The sequence below is a fragment of the Acomys russatus genome, chromosome 18, assembly GCF_903995435.1.
Source record: "Acomys russatus chromosome 18, mAcoRus1.1, whole genome shotgun sequence".
NCBI lineage: Eukaryota > Metazoa > Chordata > Mammalia > Rodentia > Muridae > Acomys > Acomys russatus.
The window spans coordinates 17,715,988-17,743,954 of record NC_067154.1 but is presented as its reverse complement, the minus strand read 5'-3'; the positions used below and the strand labels follow the sequence as shown (position 1 = coordinate 17,743,954).

The following is a 27,967-nucleotide window of genomic DNA, read 5'->3' as shown; positions in this document are numbered from 1 at the left end:
AAATCAGACTTTTAAAACCTTAAATGCCAAACTTAAAAGTTCCAGTCTTTTCAAATTACTTCTTTAAAAGACCCACAAGCCAGGAGAGACTGCACACGCCCATAACTGTCAAACTTCAAATTAGCGTTAGACTCATAAGAAAACTAACGTAAGACACTGCCCTTCACAAACAAGAACCTACCAGTATCATCTGCATAAATGTTAACCTGCCTAGAAAACGAGACTGTCCGATCTACCTTCTCCTTTCCTTCCCTGCTTCTGATAGTTGCCAAAAGTGACTGCCCAGGGAGTGTGAAGATAAGGTAGCACTCCTACACTCCCACTAGTATTTATTACAGCCTGGAAAGAAACAAGACCAGAAACAGTCAAAACTAAGCTTCTCCTTTCTCCGACAGGTCTGGAAGAATACGCGAAGAAGGCAACTCTAAATCCGAGATCACACTGCTGCACCCTTTCACCACACGTCAACGCGACCGACCCACCGCGCCAGCGTACCCGAGTCCGCCTGCCCCGTGACATAGACTCCAGAATCACAACTCAGAGCAACAAACACACAGATCGAAGAAGCACTGGGAGCTACTGCACAGGTTAAGAGCGAGATGCTCGAGCAGAGTTCAGACTCGCAAGTAGCAGAAGCCGAGAGAGGACGGATAGCAGCGCTGGCCTCCTTGCTAAGCCCGGCCCAACGCCTCTCCCTGTAAGCTCCCCGACTGCTTACCTCCTCTCCGAGCACCCTTGGTAAGCGCAGTGTTCAGGCGTCCCTGCCACCTCAGCTGTCCCCGCGCCCGGCCCCGGGACGACGACCAGGAGGACGCGCACGCGCGGCTCCCAGGAGCCGGCCCTCCGCAGGCGGGAGGACGCCGGGAACAAGGTGCAGCGGGGCAGCCCGGGTCCCTCGCCAGGCTCCAGAGAGTTCGGGATACAAGAGGAGCCGCACAGAAACCGCTGCAAGGCAACGCGCTAAAACCGCAACTCTCCCAAGGCCGCTAGCCCGGCAGCATCTAAAGGCCGCCGGAAGTCGCGAGTTTGCCCTGCTCCTTCGCAGGACCGGCGGCTTCCGGCCTCCAGATTAGTCGTCATTAAGTCCCGCCCCTCCAGGGCTCCGCCCCCCGCCGCGTCCCGTGGGCGGTGCGGAGAGTGTGTGTGCCTGTCGCCTTCTGTGTACTGAGGTGTGGGGAAGGAAACAGGGAGCTAGCTTGGGAGGGCTGAGAGTCTCAATTAATTGGCTGAGGTTCTTGTTTTTAACTGTTTTCTATTGCGTAAAGTGCCATTTTGTTACTGGCAGTAACCACAGCCTGGCTTGCTTCTAAAAGAACTGCAGAATATGACATCCGCCCTTTCCCCAGCCTGGCCTGTCGCTGGTGCAAAAGCTGTGCGCGCGAATTGTGCTTTCAAGAACAGGAAGAGAGATTTTTTTTTTTTTTTTTTTTTTAATTTTGCAGTGGAAATCCTTAAGATGCTTCATAGCGCCTTTGCTTCTGCTGCTTGGACCCGTTGATCTCCATAAAGTTAGTGTAAGAGTTGCTTAAGAGGAGCTGGAGAGATGGCTCCAGCCGTTAAGAGGGTTGCTGTTCTTGCAGAGACTATGTTTGGTTTCCAGCACCCACGAGATTGTTAACAACCTTCGGTAACTTCAGTAACAGCCGGTTCAGCGCTTTCTTCTGGCCTCTGATGGGTTCAGCACGAACCTGATGCTTAAAATCACGCAGAAGCACACACATAATATATATACATATATACACACACACACACGTGGATATATATATATATACTTAAAACTGCTTAAGATAGCTGGTCATCATAAATCAAGGGGTGGGGGTACCAGTAGCTAACCTCTTACAATGAAAAAAATAAATAAAAAAGTTAAATCACACATGAGCCATGGTCACTTCTAAGCTCAAAGTATTACGCATTTTATTCTTCAACAAAACCAAGGAAACTGACTAAACTTAGAAAGAAACAACAATTTAGTGTTGCTGACATCGGTGAAATAAAAATAACGGAGCAGAGGCAAGGCATTAAACGTTCCTGATGACGTGCCAAGCTATTTTAGAGACTGCAGCCAAAGCTTCTGTACAAGTGGGTTTGATGTATCTCTCAGGCAGCAAGAATCCGTATCTGCCTTTATCTCGAAGTTCAATCGTAAATGAATATTTGATGCCCAAATCATAGATCCAATCATCGGAACCTCCAGGAGCTAGATCTAAAAGAAGACAAAGAGGCGATTTTGAAATACATTTATTTCAAATCAATTAACATTTTATTTTTTGTCGAAATGAAAATAATTTTGCTTTCTTCTGATTAAGTTACTTAAATTTCTTATCCGAAAATTGTGAACATGGAAAAGAAAACATGTTAAGAAAGAAAACAACCCTAGCTTGTCTGGAGATGGTGGTGCAGGCCTTTAATCCCAGCACTCAGCCTGCAGTGGCTGGTTGATCTCTTGAGTTCTAAGCCAGCCTGGTCTACAAAGTGAGTTCCCAGAAAAAAGAAAGAAAGAAAGCAAATGTTGCTGAGAACTCAACAACAATCTGGCCAAGGAGTGATAATTGCTACTAACATTTAGTGCATTTCACAGTACGAGCATTTTCTGACTTAATTTTAATTACATAAAGTCAAACAATTCCTGCTACTATTTTGTGGGATTTCTAGAGGTAATTATTGTAACATTTCCAAAGGTATTATTACTGAGTTTGAATCTACATCGTTTTTAATGATTTTAAGGAAATACTGATAAATAACAGTTTCTTTAGAGTGAGCACCTTTATTTTAAAATCAATGTTTATTACTTCAGAGTATTTTCTAGAGTTAGAATTACTTGACTAATGTTGTATACCCTTAATAGTTACCACACTTGTTGTTATCAAATACTATTTAAAAGACTGGAACATATTTCTCCCAGCAGGGTGTGAATATACCCACTGCCAACTCCTGCACCACTGGCAAGAATCATGCATCCTGGCAATTTTCTGGGAATAATAATAATAATAAAAATAATAATAATAATAATAATAGTAATAGTAATAGTAATAGTAGTAGTAGTAATAGTAATAATAATAATACCACCATCATTTTTCTTTGATTTAGATTTCTTTATCAGTGATTTGTATACTTTCATATATTGTTCATTTTTAGAGTTTGCTATCAATTTCCTTGATCACTTTTCTACATGGTTAATTTCATATATTGTTTATAAGAACAGCATTAATGTTATTAGATCTCTGTTAAATGTGAAGTTTTTCTCAATCAAGTTTTAAGCATATGGCAGGGCTTTTGTACTTTAATATTTGATCAGTTTGGCATCGATTTCCATGAAAGATGTGTTAATAACTCAATTCAGTTTTTATTCTTAATGACTTTGTCAGTTTTTTTCCCCAGGGCTGATAATTAAATAGTTCAAGTGATTTGAAATGTCTCTTTATGAAATACCAAGTGTCCTTATATATTTGAATATCTGTCTGTGCCCGTTAGTCCCTTCTAATGATCTGTCTCTTCCAAGCTCAGTTCCACATCCTCCTAATTATCCTATGTTTTATAACATGCTTTAATACCTCTAGGGGGAGCAAAGTGTCTCCAATTAGCCTTATTTTCAGCATCTAACAAATTCTTCTACCATATGTATCCTTCCAAATAAACTTCAAAATTATATCAATGTTCATAAGGTTGCATCGAATATACAAATCTATTTGGGAAATGTTCAATATTGTTCACCCATCACAAAGCACATAGGCTTCCTTCAATATTTTTTAAGTGTTCATGGGATTGCATCAATTACAGAAATCAGTTACAGAAAATTTTTAATAGTGTTTGCTTATTGCCCAAAACAGGTAGACTTCTCCTGTCATTTGTCTTTCAGTAAGTTTTTTATTTTTTCTGTAGTTGCAAATATTTATTGTGTGTCTATGTATATACATGTCCCCATTTAACAACCCACGTGCATGTGTACATATGTATGTGTGTATGCATGTACACAAATATGTTCGTACATGTTGTGGCAAGCAGATAAGTGTCTCTCTTTCTCTCTCTGTCTCTCTGTTTCTCTCTCTGTCTCTGTCTTTGTCTCTACGTGTCTGTCTTTCTCTGTCTCTCTGTCTCTCTTTCTGTGACTATGTACACATGTGCACATAAATATCTCCATACACATTGTAGCAGTCAGTCAGATCTCTCTGCCTCCATACTCGTGTGTGTGTGGTGTGTGTGTGTGTGTGTGTGTGTGTGTGTGTGGTGTGTGTGTGTGTGTGTGTGTTTGTGTGGGTGTGGTGTGTGTGTGGTTGTGTGTGTGGGTGTGTGTGTGTGGTGTGTGTGTGTGTGTGTGTGTGTGGTGTGTGTGGTGTGTGTGTGGTGTGGTGTGTGTGTGGTGTGTGTGTGTGTGTGTGTGGTGTGTGGTGTGTGTGTTGTGTGTGTGTGTGGTGTGTGGTGTGTGTGTGTGTGTGTGTGTGTGTGTGTGTGGTGTGTGTGTGTGTGTGTGTGTGTGGTGTGTGTGTGGTGTGTGTGTGTTGTGTGTGTGTGTGTGTGGTGTGTGTGTGTGTGTGTGTGTGGTGTGGTGTGTGTGTGTGTGTGTGTGGTGTGTGTGTGTGTGTGTGTGGTGTGTGTGTGTGTGTGTGTGTGTGTGTGGTGTGTGTGTGTGTGTGTGTGTGTGTGTGTGGTGTGTGTGTGTGTGTGTGTGTGTGTGTGGTGTGTGTGGTATGTGTGGTGTGTGTGTGTGTGTGTGCATGTGTGTGTGTGTGTGTGGTGTGTGGTGTGTGTGTGTGTGGTGTGTGTGTGTGTGGTGTGTGTGTGTGTGTGTGTGTGTGTGATAGGTCTCATTATATAGCCCAGCCTGCCTTGCAACTAGTTTTAAGTTTTCCTCAAGCTAGTGATTTTCTTGCCTTGTCCTCCCAAGTGCTGAGATCACAGGAATGTACTGACATACCTTATTTTACTTTTATTTTCTGCCTGGTTACTTCTACATATATGGTAGTTACATTTGTATATGTATTTAGCACTTAGTGAACCACCTTACTTAAAACTATGTTATTAATAGCTTTGATTGATGGTCTAAAGTTTTCCCATTAAAAATATGTAATGTACAAAGAAGAACCACTTTACCTCTTCCTATCTGTGCTTAGATTGATTGTGTGATTTGTTTGCATTATATGTGTTTGAAACAGAGTCTCATGTAGCCCATGCTGGCCTCAAATTCTCCATATAACCCAGGATGTCCCTAAACTCTCGATCCTCCTGCTTCCCCCTCTTGAGTGATGGGATTATAAATGACTTATGCAGTATTTCAAATACTTTTAAAACATCCATCAACAGTGGAGGTGTTCAGCCATCCATAAGTATTTCTGCTAATTATGATCAACAAATGCCTAACATTTATAGTTCCATCCTTTATCCTGTACACACACACACACACACACACACACACACACACACACATATCCTAGGTGAATGTGTGTGGAAATTCCCTATGTCAAAAGAGGCAGCATGGGTCAGCGATACCAAAGGACCAACGTTTGTGGCTCAATCTGACAGACAACTCCAGGGACCATTGCAGACCAAGGAAGAGGGAGAGCTTAACTGTCCTGCTACTAAAGCATTTGGTTCTTATAGCAGTATTGAAAGGAAGAAACTGCTGTTACAATCTTGTGTCAATCATATTTATTAAGTAAGATCATGGGCCTGCCCTATATTGTCTCAAAACCTTTTTCATGCCTTTATATAACATATTACACTGTCGTCTGGCAGCTACTTAACAGTTTTCCAAAGAATGCCACCTACAGAGAGTCACCTTGCCAGGCTACGTTAGCCACACAGCTTCTCTCAGCTACAAACTTATAGGTCTCTTTTATTTTCTTTACATCGCTGAGTGAAATTGTACTTTATTTTACTATTTGTTTGCATCAGGAGTAGGCAAGGCTTTTTTTTTTTTTTTCTGAAAAGCGATTAGAAATAGTTTGTGTTTTGTGAGCCATCTGGTCTCTGTTGCAATTATCTTGGCTGTCATGAAAGCTGCCACAGATACTATGCAAATTAACGAGCACGGCTGTGTTCCAATAAAACTATTCATGGAAACAAATATGAATTTCATATCATTTTGATGTGTCAAAATTTAAGTATTTACATTTTTTTGAACATTTGAAAAAATAGGAAAAGTATTCTGGTTCGAAGGCTATGAAATTATGTGGTGACCTTGGCTTGGTCAATGAGCTGCAGGTTGCTGACATTTGTTTACATGTTTGTTTTTTGTTCTTATCCCATTTTTAGTAGTAAATTCCTCCTAGATAAAACATTCCAGCAGCATGCTCTAGGGTTCCAGTTTCCCTGAGCCATCATCTAGGCTGGAGTGGGTTTAGTCCCTCCTTTGGTCTGTTGTCAGTTCCCCTGTCTGGAGTGAACAGACATTTGTTCCTGTCTCCCCAGGAACTGTGTCAACCAACGCCCTGTCCTTCGGCTTCAGAAGAACAGAATCAGAGCCTGCCAGTCTGCTTGGGAGTTTCTCAACAGATATCTCCCAGTAGAAATGGACCAAAGGCATTTGTTGCTCTCACTATGAGTCAGGAAACAGGCTGCCATTAAAATACATGCAAGGCAAATAGCATCTTCTAGATGTTTATATCACATGATAGCTCTTTTGACCTTGCCTGGCCTTTTCGTCTTAATTACTTGACTACTAATTATATGACCCCAACTCTGTAGAGATAAGCTTCATCTCTTGAATACCACTTTGGCTTCTTCTTCTTCTTCTTTTGTTGTTGTTGTTGTTGTTGGTGGTGGTGGTGGTGGTGGTGTGTGTGTGTGTGTGTGTGTGTGTGTGTGTTATATCTGAATGTGCACACACACCTGCATATGGAGGCCAATGGAGGACATTGGATGCTTGCTCTACCACTCTCCACTGTATTCTCTTGAGACAGTCATTAAAGACATGGGAGCCAGGCTGGCAGCCAGAAAGCCCCAACAACCTTCCTTCCCGCCCTTGCCCCAGCACAGTGCTAGAGATGTAGGCGCATGTGGCCTTACCTGTTTTTGTTTGTTCACCTGTTTGTTTTAAACAGGAATCCTAGAGATTCTAACTCATGTCCAGCCCAGTGCATTTATCAGTCAACATGACTTTGTTCGGCATGGTCACTGGTTAAATTATGCTTCTGTTTCTAATATTAAGATTACTTCAATATGACCCTGTTTAGAGACTAGATTTGGAAGCCAGGCGTGATAGTGCACACCTTTAATCCTAGCACTAAGGAGGCAGAGGCAGGCAGATCACTGTGAGTTCGAGGCCAGCCTGGTCTACAAAGTGAGTTCAGGACAGCCAAGGCTACACAGAGAAACCCTGTCTTGAAAAACCAAAAAAAAAAAAAAAATAGATTTGGAAGACTAAACCTATACTAGAAACCAAACAGCTATCTCTGTTGTGTCTCATGATTGAAGCTTCCCAGAAGATACATTGTCCTAAGAAAACATGCCCTCAGTCACAGTATGGTTGTCCAGCATACACAAGGCCATGGGTGTCATCCCCAGAGCTGCTGAGAGAATGCAGAGATGGGGTAGAGGAGAGAAAGAGAAGGGAGGAGAGAAAGGGGTGAGGGGAAAGAGGAGGAATACTTACATAAACTTTCTGAGCCACTGCCATGTGTATATCTGGTGTTTTTATTAATTCTTTCAATCGCACGAACTGCCTCACTGGCCACTAGTGACTAGAAGCAATAAGATAAAGATGTTGGTCAATTTGAAGCTTTGAAACAGGAGAGTTTGAACTTTCTAAACAAGCACAAGCACATTAATGAATCCAAGTACATATGTAAAAAGGCTGGGTTTATCCAAAGAGTAACTTAAAAAAAAAAGATTTTCAATTTATGGCAATCACAATTGAGTAGCTTTCAAACCTAAACTCTGCCAATGCTTTGAATGTTTTCTTTAATTTGCATTTTTTAAATCTCACATGATTTTTCAGGAATTAATTTATTATGCAAAAGGAACTAGATATTTATAATACTGGGAGCTATTCCATTCCTAGACAAAATTATCACTACACTTTAAATTCCACTGCTCTAAGGTGCCCACAAGGCACCCACTTTACAAATTGTGAGAATTTGCTTCTCACAAACTCTATTGTGTATTTGTTTAATGGCTTCCAAAGACTCATCAACGGAAGGGTCTTGCCACTGATGTGAAGCAGGTTCTACTACAGGTGGTCCCAACGCTTAGAAATGGCTTCTGAAGTTCCCACTAAACACTTGTCTTCTAGCTAGCACCATGGCATTCACTAGCAGTTACTTAAGGACGAAGAGGACTATCCATGGCTACTGTGTTATGCCAGTTTCTCATGTAAAAAAAAGAGTTGTTTTTAGGAGCCAGTGGGGTAGTTCTGTGGGTAAGTTAGGCTACTTGCTGGCAATTCTGATGACCTGAGTTTAATCCTTGCTACCCATCAGTAGAAAAGAACCAACTCCTGCAAGTTGTCCTCTGACTTCCACATGTGTGCTATAACGTGTGCACTTGTGGGTGTGTTTGTGTGCTCAGGTGTGTGTGTGCTTCTTTGAATGTTGACAGAATACATACTAGGTAGTCATGCTGATAGCAACTACCAAAGAAGGTAAAACCAGACCAATTCTACAACTGCATCATGGTCAATATCCTCTTATTTCTCTCCACACAGTGCAAACAAATAAACTAGTAAATAAAAACACATAACAAAAGTGATAAACATTTCTTTAAAATGTTTCCTTTGAGGATAAAAACCATAAATATCAAGTAAGTTTTTATTTTAAACAAGCTATTTGCAGAAAATGCAAAAGGAAATACATTTGTTCTAAGTAATTGACAACCTACCTAAGCAGCTATACTTTATTCCGTTAAGAGAGCCAGGGAACAGAGAGGGACCAGTAAAGACAATCCACTAAACACTGTTTAGGTGCCAATGCCAGGGCACCCACACTGTCTGGAAAGCACCCGGGACAAGGGTTTGACTAAGTCTGAGTATAGACCAGTGGTTCTATACTCAGTGTTGGTGGTAACTCCTTTGGGACGGTCATACATTAGATATCCTGAATGTCAGATATGCACATGACAGCAGCAAAATTATAGTTATGAATCAGTGACAAAATAATCTTCTGAATTAAAGGGTCACAGCATTAGGAAGGTTGAGAACCACTGGTGCAACCCATTGAGAGTCCTGCATCCTTTATACCTATCTATCAATCCAAACAGAGCATCTGGGACCAAAAAGCAGTAAGAAGATAGCAGACTGCATTGGCCTTCTTTGAGCATCCTGTTTTGTCTGCTACATTTCGAACAGGTTTGTCTCAGTGTAGACGCTGATGGCTTCTTGACAGCACCAACCCTTGGGGAGTTAAAAAGGGCAGTGCTTAAGTAGTTCCCACTGCTGGCACCCACATAAGCGAGGGGCTAGCAGTTAACCAGAAGCAAGCTGTCCTAGGAGGTTAGTGACCACTGTGTCACCCCAGCATCCTCAGCTTCCTGCCCTTGCTAGAGATCAGGTCAGGTGAGCAGTTCCCTCCTGGCTTCTGGTTGTCTAACATAAGGAATCCACTCTCTGGGAATGAAGTTCCTGTCCTCAGCTTCACGGCAATGCTAAGAATTCTCTTAGAGAATCCCAACCCGAGCTGATTCCTGGCAGAGTTAGAGGGCAGAGAAAAACACCTACCTATTGTTCTGAGAAGGGAAAAAAGTTTGCCCACCTTTTTCTTTTTTCTTTTTCTTTTTCTTGTTTTTACTTCCAAGATGCTTGTGAGAATAAGCAGCACTTACCAGTTCCTCGTGGTCCTTGCTTTTGCTTCTGTTGTAGGAGTAAGGAAACAGGATTTGTTGGGAATATGAGTGCATGCTGATGTAAGCTTTGATGTGGTTGATATTTCTTCTCAGGAAGTCAGCCACTGCCTTCACCTCTGGCTCAGACTCCGGGTAAAGCCCACAGTAGGTTTCAGAGCAGGAGAAACTGGATGCACCTTCCTCTGTAGAAAAAGGGTTAATGTGACATTGTCCTCTGTGCTTTGTGACTGATTCCTCTTATATCAATAGTGCAGCAAACTCAGAGAGATGGATAAGGGGGCGCTCTCTAAAGAGCATGTTTCTGATGCCCATAACCATCTGTGTTTCTTCTGAAGTCAAGTATTTACAGCAAACTTGCTAAGGCCATCCTAGGCGGGTCCCCTTTACTGCCTAGGTCAGGCTTCTTGGATCCTGAAAACACAACCAGGGATGTCTCAGGAGCTACTTGTTTCCAAACTTTTGGTTAAATGAGAAAAAATAAACTGAATTTCCTTGGTAACTATAAATGATTTTATTTTTGCTCTTAGTTTAAAAATCAGCGTAGCTCATTTTTAAAAAAGAAAAAAAGAGCCCTCAAATGGAAGTGAGACCTTGGAAATAAGTCTCCAGATCTTTTTTATAGTCAGAAACATGGGCTATGACATACAATATGACCATGATGTTTGCTACCAGAGTAAGATTTATTAAGTACTTTGAGAAGCCATAATATGTATCCCTTTGTATGGTAGCCTGAGTGATGGTTTTGTCCTACTTGTCAAGTTGACTACACCTGGAATTAACTAAAACCCACATGGCTAGGTACACCTGTGAGGGGTTTTTCTTAATTGCTTTATTTAAATCAGAGAGTGTGTGTGTGTATATGTGTGTGTGTGTGCGTGCGTGTGCATATGTAAATAGACCTATTTTTTTCATTCTATCAGTTCTGTTCCTCTAGAGAACCCTGACAAATACACCTGCCTTTCACCATTTCTCCTTTGTCCCCAATTCACAGGAGTGGAGCCCCAGAGAGCCACATTTTACCCAAGTCACATGTACATGTTTTCAGCATGGCAGATGACTGAAGTTCTTGTTTGTACTTTCTTACAGGGTCATGCTACATAGCCCAGTCTGACTCTGAACCTTCTTATCTGCTTGCCTCAGCTCTGGAGTGCTGGAATTACAGATGTATACCATCTTTCCTGGCCCATACATAGTTGTTTCTTTCTTTCTTTTTTTTCGTTTTTGATTTTATAGCCCTGGCTGTCCTGGACTCACTTTATAGACCAGGCTGGCCTTGAACTCACAGAGATCTGCCTGTCTGCCTCCCGAGTGCTTGGATTAAACGTGCACACCAACCATGCTTGGCTTCATAGTTGTTGGGTGCAGTGGGAAGAAAGGGTGAACTTGCATCTGCCTCCCCAAGAGCAGACTGTTTCTATGACACAAGTCCATGCTCACTGAGACGTCAACTCATTCAAGCCAGAGGATGATAAATTACCACTGTGCTTCTTTAATATCATTTTAGATATTTTTTATCATTTCTTAGTATTTTATATTACTCATGAAAAAAAATGAACTTGTTAAGAATGGCAATATTTGAATGCGAAAGAAAATATTTTCAAACATTACAAAATTACCTGTACAATTGAAAATGAAAGGCTGTCCCCTCCCCTAATCTTTGTTACTCTGATGATGTATTAAAGCGACAGCTCTGATAACTTCCTTGGCATTCTGAGGTTTTTTGTTTTTTGTTTTTTTTTTTTTTAGAAAGTAGAAGAGACCTTTAAAAACGGATCCTTGTTGAGTCTTCAGCCTTAAGTGGATCAACTATATCAAAGGACAGGAAATACAGCGGAAGGGGCTGAAGAAAGAAGACAAGAGCCAAGGGACTGCAAGCAGAGCTTTGAAACGCTGTGCCTGAAAACACTGACGCGGTTGGCGCGCTCCGAAACTCACAGCAGTTACGGTTAGCTGCACACACCTGCACAAGATCAAACCAGCCAAAAGTTCCAGCGTGGATACGGCCAGAGCTCACCAGGCTCCATTACCCAGCCAAGGAGCCATTGCAACTGATGGTTGCCAGGGGAGGGGGTCATTTTTCATTGTGGATTTGGTCATTGGTAGGTTCCCGACCCTCATTGGACTGGTGAATTGTAGGAGAAGGAGCAGGAGGGAGCAAGAGGGGGGAGGAGGACGAGGAGAAGGAGGGGGAGGGAGGGAGGGAGGGTTGGGGGGAGAGGAGGAAAGTAGAAAAGGAGAAAATGAAAGAGAGCCACACCTTCAGGGCAGTTTGGGAAGAGGGAGAGGGAAAGTCGAAGATGGATATAATCAAGATACATTGTCTCTATGTGTTAAGATTATCAAAGAATAAATAAAACTTAACTGGTTCAATTTCCTTATTTAAAGATGAGCCAGCAGCAGGAGGGAGAGGTCGAAGTGGTTTGCTGGCTCCAGTCAACAGTCACAGCACTACACTGTCTTTAGACATTTGTTACTAAGTGATTCCCTTGATTTAGTCAGGCCTCCCTGTAATCACTTTGAATTCATGGTGGGGGCGGGGGAAGGGCCTCCTTCCGCCATTTCCATGAAAAGATGCAAGAAGCAAATGCTTACCACACCAGTGTCTGGAAGCGAAGTTCCTATTCAGGTCTGTGCCCACGCAGTGGTTGCTCTTGTGGATAGAACGGTTCTTTCTCCACATCCGATTCTAAAGGAACCAGGGGGTTTACAGGTTAGCATGACGGCCCATCCTGCCAGAGCATCCTGTCTCTGCCACAGCCCCATCTCCAGCCAGGTCCCAGTCACACCCACTCAAACTGTTAGCTTGAGCCGAACAAAATGATGTTATCTCAAGGACCTCGATCTACACAAGTATAAGAACTCACCTGGCTCCGTTCAACTGCACGCCGGCCTTCTTCTTTAGCTTCCTTTAAACTAATGTCATGGGAAAGCTCATTTTGAACTCCTTCAAAGTAAAACAACTTGTCTCTCAGCTCAAACTGTGAGATGTGCATCTCAGCCTGTACTGTGCTGGTTTGGGTTGGTATGTGTTGGCTGGTTGGCTGGTTGAGACAAGGTCTTACACTGTAGCCCAGGCTGACCTACAGAACACCACTTAGCTGAAGCTGACCCCAAACTCCCATCCATTCTTCTGCCAACTACTGGGGTTACAGACATGAGCCACCACTGCAACAATGAGCTTTTTTTTTTTTTTAAAGCGTTTCTTTATTTTTTGAGATGCATGGTGAAGTGTTTATCAATAAAATAATGATACAGTGTCTCAGAATTTCTTAAAAACATGATGGGTGAAGTAGAAGACGGGAGAGGGCATAAATGAATCATAATGGAGCCTTGAGTTTTGGGATGATTTGCATCTGTAGCATTAACAAGAAGCCCAAGTGCTACAGGCTTGGCTCCCAGCCTGAGGCACTGTTGGGAGGGAGTGGAAGTGGATTCTAGCAGAAGAAACAGTTCCCTGCAGAGTGTGTCCTTGTAGGGGACAATGGTACATTGACTTCCCCCCAGTCTCACTCTCTGCTTCCTAGCCATCCTGACAGGAGGAATTTTGTTTCACCATGTGCTTCCAGCCATGATCTCCTGTCACAAGCTCCACTGACTGAAATTTCTGGAACTCTGGATCAAAACCAACCTTTCTTCTTTCTAAGCGTTTACGCTCAGGTATTTTGTCACAGATGGATGCCTAGAGGGCTAGTGTGCAGTTGGTATGCGATTACATCTGTGTTTATGGATATTTGAAAATTCCTATGATTGAACACTTTATTTCTTAGTAAAACTGTGTCGCCAAGGCCCAGGATTCCATGAATAGTTCACCCTGCCCCTCTGTATTTTCCGTATTTTGCTTCTTTTGCCTTCACCCACCTTCTTCCACGTGTAGTCGTAGCCATCCACATTCATCACCGGCATGATGTAAAAATTCACGTGCCTCATCAGATTGGTGTACAGCTTCTCTTTCTCGTAGAACTGAGTCACCTGCAGTTAAACCAAGCGTGTTCCATGTCTCCCTTCAGGTCCTTCCAAGCTTGCCCTCAGTTTCAAATGAGATTTCCTCTCTTCCTAACTGATTTGACAGTTTTGCACAGCCCCTTAAAGTGACTGAATTATGGTACTCCAGTACCACATGGGCCAATGCCTTGTACACAGCGCCCATCCATGAACCAGGCGCGGTGCTGCATGCCTTTAATCCCAGCACTCAGGAGGCAGAGGCAGGCAGATTGCTGTGAGTTTAAAGCCAGCCTTGTCTATAAAGTGAGTCCAGGACAGCCAAGGCTACATAGAGAAACCAAGTCTGGAAAAACCAAAATGAAAGACAAAATAAAACAAGAAAAGAATGCCATCCATGCTATAGACAATTCAGCTTTTGTGTAAGTATTTTTCTAAATCCATCTATCGCTTATTGGATTTGTTCACAGTGTCTGTTAAGATGTTTATGTGGTCAAAAACAAGAAATGATAAGATAACAAACAAAAAAAAAAAGTAAAATACTCCATAACTTGTACCTACGTCTTTGCCTATTCCCTTCAGATAGTCAACATGCTCCTGTATGTCCGTGAGAGTCCTGTCACAGTTGCTTGCCAAAATAAAAGAACGGAAAGAAAGCAGAAAGTGTTTCTTAAATCTTCAAGTCAGAGGCAAAAGCTTAATGAAAGGGAGGAAAAATATGCGTATGAGAAAAACTTCCTTTCAAATAGTTGAGTGACCAGTTAAGTGCACTTCCTGTTACAGGTTTGTGAATTATGCTGATGTCATTTTCCAGGAGGAATGTAATATTCATTTTTAGAACAGCAACAGAGGAGCCTATTCCAAAGTAATAAGGCATGTGCCATTTTGATTTTTACAGTGTTCCTTTTTTAAAAAAAAAAAAAATTTTTTTTGATGTTATGAGAATTGGTTGGTGTCCTTAACCACTGAACCGTCTCTCTAGCCTCCAGTGCATTTTATTTTGATACGTGCGGTGTGAAAACTTTCTTCATTGATTCACTTTCCTTTATCACTGATTCTCAATGTTAGCCCTTGAATTTCTTTAATCCACAGTGAAGGATCCAAAGAGATGGAGGGAGATTGTGAACTGTAAAAACCTGTTTCTAATCGTGGTGTGGCTGTCTTTGATCCTAGAGCTTTCTGTTTACTGTGAACAAGCATTTGTAGTGTGGCCCAGCCCTAGCACCCACCTTTAATCCAAGAGCATTCTGTAAATAGGATTCAATAAAATTTACCCTAGGCCAAGTGGCAGAGCAAGCAACCAGCTGACAGGGATTAAACAGAAAGGAGGGACACTGACTGAGTAGAGGCTATTTAAGACAGCATGGAGAAGGAGAAAGTAACTTTTCAAAGTAAAATCTACCTACGCAAAACATGTTTTGAACCCCGTGCCTTAGGAAAACTCGCACACTGAGTTACAACCCTAACCCCATGCAGACTGTTTGAAAGTATTTGAACTTGCTTTCTCTCCTGCACTGGCTTGAGCTATTTTAAGGGCCAGTGACCTGGGTTAGTTTTTTAGGCTGGTTGTGCTGGAATTTCTTGAATGCTCATTCAGTGGAAATTACTGACACAATTATTGACTTGCGTAAAAAAGGACCCAGTGAGTACTATTAAGATAAAAATACTTGATGGTAAGATCCTCAAACCCTATTTAATTCCCTATATCTCCAGAGCCTATGCTCTCATAGTCAACTTATGAATATTTGTGCAATAAATAAGATCATCTTAGAAAGTTTCAGCAAGTGGATAAAGGGTAACTACGTAACAGGAAGAAAAGGTGTGTTGAGAAAGAAAGGCATGAAGTGTGACTTTGCTAAATGAATCATTGCCAGTATACTGGGGTTCCATTCTGGCTATCTTAAGTTTCAGAGGTAGATGAAAAAGAAACGTTCTCACTTTCTTGCAAGTATCTTCCTTCTTGACTGCCTCATGATCCCTTTATTAAAGCTATCCATCTTGTGTAAGATTCAAGGCAACCAAATGGCTGGGCTGATGAGGGTCTCGTGAGTCAGAACCAATCTCATTTGGTCCAAATAGTTCCAAAGATGGGTGGAAACTGTTCAGTATGCTTTAGGGATGCTGCAGTGCTGCTGGGTACCGATATCCTTAGAAGCTCTTTGAAACACAGGAAGTTCTAAAAGGAAGGTTATTAAGAAGCTCCGGCAGTATAAAACTCAGGAGTCTTAGAAAACCCTTGAAACTGTACAAGTGAGAAGTAAGGATTGCCAAGGGGTACGGATTTCTGGAGAGACACAAAGCAGATGAACTCCCTGGATGAGGATCAGACTAGCCAAGCTGCCTGGAAGAGACACTCTTCAGTGTGTAAAGCTGCCTGCGAGTTGTGCAGTGAGCTTTGGGGCTCCAGCTTTCGTGATTTGTCAGTCATGTTGAGGTGGACTTTCAGTGATAACAGCTGTCTTTAGGTCATTCTGGCTCCTGGGAGTAACTCTTCACTCACAGTCCCATCTGTAACCCCAGTAAACCCACTGGTTCTTGGATGCTATCCTTACTTTGGCCTGAGGCTACTTCCCTTTCTGGATTAAGTAGACATTTATTCATGTCTCTCCAGGAATAGTGTCATGTTGGGGAAGGGAATTCTGTAAAGCAGGTGATGGTGGTTGGGAGTGTTGCATTTGTTAGGACAGCTTCATGTTTGATGTGTTCTATTTGTCAGGAGAGATCAAATCAGTGATGTCTTAATTTTCTGAGTGGTCTATTTTGTGTTATAGCCTTTATGAATACTGTTATCAAGGGGGTATGCATTTTGAATTTTCCAGGACTTGTGTCTTTGTGTTAATCAAGTGGATGGCATTATTTGTAGGATTAGAAGCATAATCTTACTGTTTTTATTCATTATGGAGGCCTAGAGCCTTCCTACATGCCACTTTTATGGCATCCTCCTTGTCTTGTATATGGCTTACTCTTAATGACAATCCCTTCTTCATGAGGAGACTTTTTTTATTATGGCACCTGGAAATGCATTATCTGTTCTGTAAATGTTTGCTTCATGTTTGGTTCCCAAGGATGGGATGTGGCAGAAGATGTTCAGACAGTTCAAACCAACGTGATGATGATGATGATGAGGAGGAGGAGGAGGACTGAACAGGCAGTTGCTTCAAATATGTTTTTCCTGCTTAGGAAGCTTATCACCCAATAATATGTTGTTTCTTAACTCTCATTCAGTGTGGACACTACAGTTTTCCAAGCTTTGCTTGTAAAACATGAACCAAGAATTCCAGGATGTGATGTGGGGAAATGCTGCTTAATTAAAACCCGGTTAATTGTGACTCTGGTGATCCCTTGCAGGAAAACACTGGCCCATGGGAAGTACTGGTACTTAGGTACTTACATAGCCTACGAACCACAAGCAGAAAGCTGGTGAGATCCACTCTCTCGCATGGATTCCACAGTCGATCCATATGGCATTTTTGGCTGTTTGTTCCTTTCCTGAAACCTGCATACACACACACACAAACACACACACACACACACACACACACACACACACACACACACACAAGCAAACAGTAAATAAATAAATAAATAACACAAACAACATATCCCCACCTTTTCTTTCTTTTACTCCAACCTTTCAATGGACTTGCTGCATATAAATTGTTCTCTTGAAAATTTGCAACGCAAACTGAAAGGCTGGTGAGATGAAAGGGGAAGTTGCTTGGGTCTGATGCATGTGTGAATTGGGAATGATTTTGAAGTCAGGTCTGTTTAAGTCCTCTGGCCCAGGACTGAATAGGCAGGTAGATTGAAAAAGAAGCAGAGACCTGCTGCTTTAAGAGTGTCTTTACTCCTCAGAGGTAAATGGTGTTTGCTGGTGGGCAGCTGTCCACGGGAAGGGTAGAGACTTCAGAAATACAAACTCCCTCAAATTTTCCCCATGGAGTACACTTCTTGTGCACATATTATTTCTCCACTCCTCCCCCAAAGGATGAACACATCACCATTTGATTCATACAACTGGTACCATTAGATTAGGGACAGGGGCTTTGACCTCATGCGCAGGATGGAGGCCTAGTACAGGGTGTCAACTCTGTGGAGCAAGAACACTCAGTCTTACACAGTGACCTCTGAAGTCTTTAGAAGGATTCTTGAGGTCGAGCCAGATAAAATCCCAGTGGGATTGGAGGAGACGCTCATGAAGTCCCGCCTTTAGCTGGGGAGGAACTTGGCAGCTGATGGCCACTGAGGGAGGGAGAGTTAATTTTCTCTAGGAAAGAGGCCCCTGAAAGTCTACCATGCTTCAGCAGATGAATCTATATCTATCCACATATGGGCAGCATTAGTGTGTGTGGAGAGAGAGAGAGAGAGAGAGAGAGAGAGAGAGAGAGAGAGAGAAACACTCCTAGGTTGATATAGATGGAGATAGTTAACTCTTTTCTTCTTTTTGCCATTCTACATATTCAATAATTTTTACAACTCTTCTCCCTTATTTGCATAACCTGAAATTATTTTTGCAACTAATCTTCAAAAATCAAATTCCCTCCCACAGGACTCTGCAGCTGAAAGGGAATAGCCACATGGGGCATGGCCGAGGAAAGGCTGCTGTGCTGCCCTACTCTCTCTCCTTACACGGTTTGGTGGCTCAGCTCCTACTTTGGTTTCAAAAGCTCGGCTTCTGTTTGTCTAAGCGCAGCTCTCTCCTGGCCAATGGGAGGGAGGCAGTGATATAAATAGAACAAGGGCTTGGGGAATAGCCCAGGCTACTCCCTTTGTTTTATGAGTGTGGCAGCTGAAGGCCACGGAAAGTGGTGCAGATTCCAGAGCTGCGTTTCACAAGAATAAACTCATTACTCAAGGGGAAGAAAATTAAAGGTACTTTATCCCTAAGTCGCTGGATATTACACTTAAGAAATGCTTGAAATAAAAATACTTTCAGAATTTGAGGAAAAGTGGAACTAGGTCATAACAAACAGCACTGGAGAGCGAATCTCCCCCTCTAAGTGACTCTCCTCACTTACCTTTAAAACGTAAAGTGGGTGCTTCTCATATGATGAACCAATGAAGATTTTCTGGAGCATGTCAGGATGCCGTTCAGTTATAACTTCTATCCAGGAATAGATCTATGTGAGCAGAAGCCACAGATTAGTCACAGGACAAGCAAGTCAAAGGATGTCCCCGACACAGGAAATAGGCAGCTTCCGCACTGACAGGCACCATTTTCTCCTATAAAGGAAGTGAAGGACCGAAAACTGTTGGGATGGATGGGATATTTCCTCTGCTGAAAAGGAATAAAAGCAGAGTTTTGATAGGTTCTAAAGATTAGGGGAAAGGTAAAATAGCTCTAAAAAGCAAAGAGCAAAGAGTTATTTTTTCAAATGTGGCCTTGGAAATTATTGACGTCTGTTTAATTTTATTTTATGTCTATAAGTATATGTCTGTGCACCACTTGGGTACCCTTGGAGGCCAGAAGAGGGCATTGAATCCTTTGAAACTGGAGTTACATGGTTGCACCATGTGGGTGCTGGGAATTGAAGCCAGGTTCCATGGGAGAGGGAGGAGCTGGTGCTCTTAACTGCTGAGCCATCTCTCCAGCCCAGACATGTTTTATTCATTTTCTGGTTCTAAGGATGGAATTCTGGGCCTTGTACATGATAGATGGACATTCTAGCACTGAGTTATACTTTGGGCTTTTTGTTGTTTTGTCTTTTGAGACAGAATCTCACTATGTAACCCAGGCTGGTCTTGAACTTCCTGCCTCAGCCTTCTGAATGCTGAAGTTATGGTCTTAAGCCACTATGCCTTACTTCAAAGGGTTTTGGTTTTTTTCTTTTTTGTTTTTTTAGAGCAGTGGTTCTCAACTTGTGGGTCACAACTTCTTTGGCAAACCTCTCTCTCTAAAAAAATTTACATTATAATTCATAACAGTAGCAAAATTAACAGTTATGAAGTAACAACAAAAATAATGTTATGGTTGGGAGTCACCACAACACAAGAAACTGTATTAAAGAGTTGCAGTGTAGGAAAGATTGAGAACCCTGTTTTAAAGACTCATCACATTGAGACTCTGTATTGTAGTCCTCCTACCAAGCATCCTGGAGCTCACATTATAGGGCTTTAAAAAAAAAGATATTCAGGGCAAGGGAGGTTACTGTTGCTATAGTAACTGTTGCTATAGTACTGTTGCCAAGCAAGTGTGAGGACCTGGGTTCAGATCATCATCACCTGTGTAAGAGTTGGGCACTACAGCATGCATGTTTAATCCTAACACTGGGGAAGGGGGAGTATGTTGGGAGGGATAGAGACAGGCAGACCCTTGGGGCTCACTGACCAGCAAGTCTAGCTGAATCAGACACAGACACAGACACAGACACACACACACACACACACACACACACACACACACACACACACACACACTTCACCTTTTAGGACCAAGGCAATGTGGGCACCATTCTTACACAGGAAAGGTGTCAGCTTTATTGTTTCCCACCGGAAACCCAATGAGATTGTTGTGACAACAAAAGGAAAAGAGGAGGGTGGGCTGAAGAAAGCAGCTCCACCACTAGCAGTGGCTTCGTTCTGAACTCCCTGCAGCACACAAATCCAGTAGAATCTGAGGCTCTATCCAAACCACAATGGGAGGAGAAAATAATGTCTGGGGCTGACGTTAGCAACCCCTTTAAAGCAGGTTGTGAATTGTCATCTGAATTGAGATAGCTAGGACCAAGTTTGGTCACATCTTACTACAGATCAACTTCCCAGGGATTCTTGAGCCTTCTGAACTCGTGATGACCAACACTCTGGTTTTGTGTCTGGGAGCTTTTCTAGTATGATTTCACACAGCAATCCTGGCTGATGGTAACTGGAGCATCATTTACCCAGGGTCTTCTTGTGGTGGCATAATCAGTGAGAGCATGTGTGGAGTTCTGCTACCAATCTTGGGGACAAAGATGCTCCTGAAAGGCCCGTCACCAAGTTCTGACATTATCGGCTTCTAAGGTGTCAGACACTAAACTACCAAAGGGTTATTCACTAGAATCCTGTCTCCTACATTTCTTATCCAGGGCCGATCTGAAGAAAGTCCAACATGGATTAATCAGTGTGGTAGCCCTGTTGAGTCAGCAGATTTCTTCCAACAGAGTTGTATCAAGTCAGCTTCATTGGTGAGCTTACTAGACCTTCTTGGGTGGAGAGCATGATGAGGTGACGATAAGTAGAAGGGAAGAGAGAAAAGAATTTCCTGAAAGTAAAGCACCACATTTCCCATGTGTCTCTTAGAAAGGATTTGGAGAAGTTTAAAATACTTTCTGAAAATACCCCGGTGATGATACACTGTATTTCCCCAACTGGAACCAAAGAATGTGACTGTGGTAAGGTTCAAGGGCGGCACTGAGCCAACTGCTGTCTTTAAAAGAAGGAGAGATTCAGACGGAAGGGGACAGGCGCGAAGGTTAAGAGAAAAGCCACACATCCTGGGTGGTTTTATGTCAACTTTTACAAAAGCTAGCATTATCTGAGAAGAGGACCCTCAACTGAAAAACAAAAACAAAATCGCCTCTATCAAACGGCTACAGACAAGTATGTAGGGCACTTTCTTCCTTTTGAACTGAGAGAAGGGTCCAGTCCACTGGGCGCAGTGCCATCCTTGGACAGGTGGTTCTGGGTAGCATAAGAAAAAATCCTTTTCTCCCCAAGTTGCTTGGTCACGACATTGATCACAGCAGTAGAAAGCAAACTAGAACAGCATTTGAGGGCCAGGAAATAATTGTCTACAAGTCACAGAAAGAGGCCCCAAAAGGAAACCAAAACCTGCCAACACTTTGACCTTGGACTTCTTGCCTCCAGAAATATGACCAAATAAATTCCTAGGCAGTCTGTATTGTTTTGCTATGGACTCCCTAGCAAGTGAATGCAGTCATGGTGTTTGTTTGTAAGACAACACAACTTTCTGGAAAAATAAAATTTTTAATGTATTTTGAAGTCCTCCTGTTTAAGGTCTACCCCTCTGTCCATCAAGCTCAACACAGTGGCATCACACTCATCTTCTGTGTTTCAAGCCACTTCTACCTAGCCTCATTGCATCGTTTGTCACCCATCACTGGTGACAGCTGTTAGGAGGAAGTGGCCTATGTAGAATAAATAGCTGTAGGATGCTAAAGAGAAATAATTCGGGGGTGTGACAATATAACACCCCCATCAATCAGCCAGGCATATAGGCTCTAGAAGCAGACTGAGTTCTGCATTAACCAACTGGAAAGAAACAGATGATTTCAAAGATCAAATATAAAATTGATTCTTGTTACCCAAGTTTAAGATGTGGCTTCTGCCAATTTTTAGGCATCTAATCAAAGACATCCTGATTTAAAGGTTCCTACCCAGAAGGATAAAATGCATTCATCTGTAGCATTTTAATATAAGTGAATGCACCATTTTAATTCTATGAATTAAATGAATAATCTAATGATTATTCATTAAGGATACAATTCAGGTAATGGCTCAAAGATATATGAGCAATTGCAATTATTTTGCCAGTTTCAGCACAGCAGTTTTATTCTTTTATTTTCTGTTGTTATTAGCATTCAATATTTTCTTCAGTATTTTCCCCAGAGATGCCAGCGACACTTAGTCTCAGATCCGCATGCCATTGTAGAGCCTGTTCATCAAGCATGGGGGCAACCTTCCCAGAGGATGAATTATCACCATTCAATCAACTCAAGTGTGATTAAAAAAAATAAGCCCTTAGTTGGTCATGATTCCTTGAAACGGCAATGCTGGCTACGTGCAAACGGCCCCTTTGAGGAGTGGCAGGATAACTTACGTCATTTAGTGAGTGATACTGGTGCAAACGGCCCCTTTGAGGAGTGGCAGGATAACTTACGTCATTTAGTGAGTGATACTGGTGCAAACGGCCTCTTTGAGGAGTGGCAGGATAACTTACTTCATTTAGTGAGTGATACTGTTCATAGTATGAGGAGGAGGCCCGGGGGCTGACCGTGTCATTGGCAGTCTGCTGTTGAATTAGATCTTCCACATCGTTCACCAGGACGCTGAGGATGAAACAGAAGGTGAGCGGTTTCCAAGCATAGCGCTGGCTGGCCTTCCCACGTGGCCCATTGCAGCCACAGTGTGTGAGCTTGTGGGAGAGTTGCCAGCAGGTCTAAAGATCAGTTCGGCAAGGAAAACAACACAGCTGCATACATACTGAGACGAGACGGACCCACAAGCCCTGTTAGCAGAGCCCTGTGGACACTGTGGAGAGAGTATGATGGCTCAGACCTTCAGGGTTGCCTACATCTCCTCCTGCTCTACCCACATCGATGTTTCTGGACTGTGGTTCTCCAGTGAGCTTTCTATGACAAACATGATGGCTGAAGTTGGCTGTCAACTGACACACCTGGGGAGAGGTAGCCTCAAATTGAAAAACCGCCTCCACCAGATTGGCTTGTGGGCAATCCAATGGGGGCTTTTTGTTGTTGTTTTGGATTGCTGGTTGCTTGTAAGAAGGCCAAGCCCACTGCAGGTGGTACCATCCCTAGGCAGGTGGGCCAGGGCCGGTCAACAAAGGTCACTGAATGTGATCCCGACAGTAAGCCCAGTAAGCAATAATCTTCTGTGGTTTTACTGCTGCAAGTTCTTGCCTTGAGTTCCTGCCTTGACATCCCTCAATGATGGACCATAATATGTAAGATTAAATAAACCCTTTCCTTCTCAGGCTGCTTTTTCGGTCTTAGTGTTTATCACAGCAACAGAAATCTGGCTAGACCATGAAACATTCAATCTACTTCAGTCCAGAACAAGATCTGTTTTCAGTGGAGGACACAAGAGAAGTAGGCCACCTTTCTTTCTTGTTTTTCACAGATAGATTCCAGATGTCCTGCAGAATGAAACATGAGCAAACTTTTGCCAAGTCAAGATGCAGGGAAAGGTTAGATTGAGACTGTTAGCCTGCTTACCCTGCTAACGAGGCAAGTGCTTGATCAGCCCTATTCATCAGCTGAGATGAACATTCGGAATGCGCTCTCATACTAATAAAAAGTTCTTTATTTAGGCCAATGGCTAAAAGTCACGATTTCGATGTCTGGATATTCTGAGTCTGCCTTCTGCCTCCATCATATTTCAACTGGATGACTTTGCAAAGTTTCCTTGTAAATCACCTCCTACCCTTCCACCCCACCCCCAACACACACACCAGGGCTGAAGAGATGATGCAGAGCACTGGCTGCTCCAGCAGAGGACAGGGTTTCAGTTCCCAGAACCCACATGGCAGCTTACAACCATTTCTCTCTCCAGTTCATGGAATTTGATGCCCTCTTCTGGACTCTAAGGGCAGGGCATACAAGTGGTTCATAGTTATACATGCAGGCAAAATACCCATAAAATAAAAATAAGTGAATCTTTAAACATTTTTCATCTGTCTCTGGGAACAGTATCTACCTTGTCCAGTTTTAGAAGGACAAGTGTAACAATGTGTGGCTTTGCTCAGTACAGTTCTTGTACTGAGGTACAGTAAATACCTCTAATAAACCATCAACAATTCTCCCAACATGTTAAACAGGAGGTGCCTGCTGTCACACGTAAGACCATGGTCTCAAGAAGTACAAAGGACAGCAGGGGGACTCTGGCTCGTGGACAGTGTGTCAGGAGAGGAAAAAGTAGTCTAGAGATATAAAAGAGGGAATGGATTCTGAACAGAAACAGCACCCAATGTTGTTAAAGAGAAGAAAGAAAGAAAGAAAGAAAGAAAGAAAGAAAGAAAGAAAGAAAGAAAGAAAATCACAACTGTTTGATTTTACCAAAGAAGACTCAGGATCCAGATACTGGAGTAAAAATCTGCTAAACTCAGAGAGGCAGATGAAGTGCCCAGTTGACCTTCCTATTCAGCTCACATCTCAGAAGGAAATGCCCCAAAAGCTTACTAGCTCAGCTGACAGCCCAAGAGGAAAAGGAAAAAACAAACAAACACCCAAGGCCAAAGGCTTGCTAGCTCAAAGATCAAAAGCCTAAAAGCGCCCATTTTCTTATCCACCATGATATAAAAACCCTTGAACTCAAAGTCCCTCCTACTCTTTAGTCCCTGTCAGCTGGTTTCTTGGTCCGCCTCTTGACCTAGGGTCAACTTTATTAAATCCTATGTACAGAACACTCTTGAATTAAAGGTGTGTGCTAGGAAAGTTCTTCGCTTAAAGGTGTGTGTTAGGGCTCAACCACCAAACAAGAAACACATTTTTACAGTTCACAATCTCAGGGTTCACAATGAGATCAAGCATTCTGCAACAACCCAATATACTGTTTTGTTTTGTTTTAACACTTTTAAATCACTTAAGATGCATGGCGAGGGTTATTTTATCTCCAGTGTACACTAGGTGATTAAGTATCAGTGCCAGGCAGGTGTGGTGGTGCACGCCTTTAATCCCAGCACTCAGGAGGCAGAGGCAGGTAGATCACTGTTCGAGGCCAGCCTGGTCTACAAAGCAAGTCTGGGATGGCAAAGGCTGACACAGAGACCCTGCCTCGGAAAAAAAAAAAAAAAGCATCAGTCCCAAACTGCAGTGCTAGCTGTCTTGTTGAAGGCTGGATCTTCACAAACATTTGCTAACTTTGAGAAGAAAGGATTTGTGACAGAATCTTCTTTTCCAGAAGATATCCCAGAGCCTACCAAGGTGTGATGCTTCTTGTTAACCTGGAAGTCTGTAGAGTCACTGGGGGAAAAGGTGTCTGGGCACATGAGGGATTTTCTACATTGGGTTCACTGAAACAAGAAGGCCTATCCTAAGTGTGGGTGGTGATATTCCATGGGTTGGGGTCTAGGGCTGAATAAAAAGAAGAGAAGGGGTCAGCAGCAGCATTCATCGCTTTCTGCGTTCCTGACTGTGGATGGCACCTTGCTCTGCCTGCCATGATGGCCTGTGTGCTACATTAAACCCTTCCACGATGGCTTTTCTTGTTGGTCAACTTCGCTACATGTGGAATTAACTAAACACTTAAGCAGCTGAATACATTTGTGAGGAATATTAGTTAACTGGGTCATTTGGGGTATGAAGAGTCATCTTAAGTCTGGACCATTTGTGCCTGGAAGACTCATCCTAAGTCTGGGCCCCACCTTCTTGTGACAGCCTATTTAAAGGACATGGAAGAAAGGAGCTTTTGCTTTTTGCCTGCTTGTTCTCTCTCTCTTACTGACAGGTTCATCTACTCTGCTGCTGAGGCACTCCTTCACTGTATTGAATAGAGCTTACTTCTTTAGGATTCCAAAGCACTCTGAAGATCAGCTGAGACATGTTAAGTTCTAGGGCCTCTGATGTCCTCTTCTAGCTCTGTGGCCACCAGGCACGCCCATGGTGTGTGCAGGCAAAACAGACATGCTCATAGTAGCAAAGGAAATTCTTTGCAAGTAGGCCCACTACTAAGTATATATTTCTCTGTATATGTAATTATATTATTTATATGCAGTATAATTATATAAATATGTAAAGCACATATACATATTATAATATATATGTTATACATGTCACATATACACATTATATATGTATGTTATATGTGTGTGTATTACACACACACACACACACACACACACACACATTCTGCCAGTTCTAGAGAACCCTGCCTAATATGCCTTCCATCTTTCCTTAGGTTTCTTTGTCCAATTATTATTATTATTATTATTATTATTATTATTATTATTATTATTATTATTATTAATTACAATAAGGAGTTAGATGACTAATATGCACAGTGAATGACAGCTCTGCCCACCAGGTCTAGGAGTGGAGTAGTCACAGAAGGAGGGTGAATGGGAGGTTCTGAAGACCACTAAAGTCTTAATTTGGATGAAGGACTGAGGTGGTAAGAGGTTAAACCACTTATCCCTGAGTGGGGTATGGGGTCTTACTACCAGCCTGTCTCAGAAACTGCCACCACACTATTTTTAATGCACTGGATTTTCCCACAAAGTAATCACGCCATCTTGGTCAGAGCCGCAGTAGGTGTCATCACAGCTGTCGGTAGCAAAGGGTACCTACCTAAATAGAATTCCGCTCACATTTAAATGGGCTTTAACACTGTGGACATCAGACGCATTCACAAAAAAGTGCACTTCTTTCTTCTTCTTAATGAAGTCAGCTGTCACTGGCTGCCAGAGAACAACCTACAGTTTCCAGGGGGGGAAATTGGTAAATTGAAAGCTGAGTTGTTTACATCAGTTGCACCTATAGTTAGGCCGGCAGAAGCCTTGTCTCTAAAAGGGCGGTGACAAGGACGCCTCTCAGCCAATCTCCACCCCCTACACAGTAACATAAATACTCATTTTTCAGCGAGTTCTTTTTATCCACTGTCACTCTAGCTGCCAAACAGGCCCTGGAACACTTCAGACGCTTAGTATTTGATGAGTAGATGAATACATTTACAGCTCCACCGGGGCGCTGGATGCGTATTTTAGGTGCCTAAGAGAAAAACGAAATTCTCTCCCGGAAGAAGTTGGATTGCGCACTGATTTCACTTAGTAAGGATTCCATGTGTTTGATATCACTGTCACGTTAGTGTCTCTTTCTTTCATCCAATGCCTCTGAATATTTACATTTTTCTCATTCTGCTGCACTCTTCTCCAACGGGCGTTCACACTCATTTCCGCCACTCATTAGAATATCAACTTTGCTCATTAGACTATCAACCAGGCAGATGTTATCATTTTCTTAGCAAAGACTAGCCAATTAAGGATCATAGCTAGTTTGTCTAAAATCATCTTCTCGGTCTCAGAATAAGCAGTGAGATTCTGAAGTAAATGAGGACACTGCACTGGGACATATGTATGAAAATGTCAAAACGAAACTCAGGTTGCTTGGTTGGTTGGTTGGTTGGTTGGTTGGTTGGTTAGTTGGTTGGTTTTAAGCTAAAGAATAAAAGTAGAAAATAAACTAGGAACAGAACCAAGTGATGATGTTTGAGGTTTTTGATTCTTTCTCTAGAGACTTTTCATTTTACCTTATGAGAGGGCCACTACCATGTTCCACTCAGCTCTGTGCCTGCCAGAGGCACAGGTGACTCCCTAGCCGCCACCCATGGGACACACCTCAGGCTGAGGCCTTGCTGCCCAGGGCTGCTGCTCAAGAGGCCTGCGCACTGAGTGTGTTCCTGCAGGGCCATTCCTCCCAGAAGTGGGATTCCCGTAACAAGGGAGTCTGCTAAAGCAAATCTATGCCTGCCTGACCTGCTAATTGCTCTGCAGTCTGAAAATAGAACCAGGCCCCTTCTCCTTGCT

The 27,967-nt window shown here is 42.6% G+C and overlaps 2 protein-coding genes across 4 annotated transcripts in view; both read right to left on the bottom strand.

Annotated features, from left to right (window-relative positions):
- Window positions 1-912, bottom strand: part of Zc3h13 (zinc finger CCCH-type containing 13) — a 70,682-nt gene extending 69,770 nt beyond the window's left edge. For 2 of the 3 annotated variants that reach the window (XM_051160838.1, XM_051160840.1), the window contains exon 1: window positions 719-911. The gene's annotated coding sequence lies outside the window, so the exon portion shown is untranslated. Of the gene's footprint in view, window positions 1-718 lie in introns of all 3 variants that reach the window. The other variant, XM_051160841.1, reaches the window with a different exon arrangement.
- Window positions 913-1,897: 985 nt separating this feature from the next.
- Cpb2 (carboxypeptidase B2) lies at window positions 1,898-27,334 on the bottom strand. Its single transcript, XM_051160601.1, has 10 exons — window positions 27,287-27,334; window positions 26,753-26,857; window positions 22,649-22,867; window positions 18,729-18,830; window positions 17,102-17,206; window positions 13,630-13,740; window positions 12,364-12,457; window positions 9,751-9,953; window positions 7,589-7,676; window positions 1,898-2,203 (listed from the first exon to the last, which is right to left on the bottom strand). The coding sequence occupies exons 1-10, from the start codon at window positions 27,332-27,334 to the stop codon at window positions 2,019-2,021; spliced, it is 1,260 nt and encodes a 419-aa protein (XP_051016558.1). The 3' UTR covers window positions 1,898-2,018.
- Window positions 27,335-27,967: the final 633 nt, after the last annotated feature.

Coding starts and splice junctions, on each gene's coding strand:
- Cpb2 (XM_051160601.1), bottom strand. CDS start 27,334: ATGAGTGTGAACGCCCGTTGGAGAAGAGTGCAGCAGAATGAGAAAAAT. Junction 18,831..22,648: donor AGTATCACTCACTAAATGAA/GTAAGTTATCCT, acceptor CTGCTCACATAG/ATCTATTCCTGGATAGAAGT. Junction 9,954..12,363: donor CGCTTCCAGACACTGGTGTG/GTAAGCATTTGC, acceptor CTTTTTCTACAG/AGGAAGGTGCATCCAGTTTC.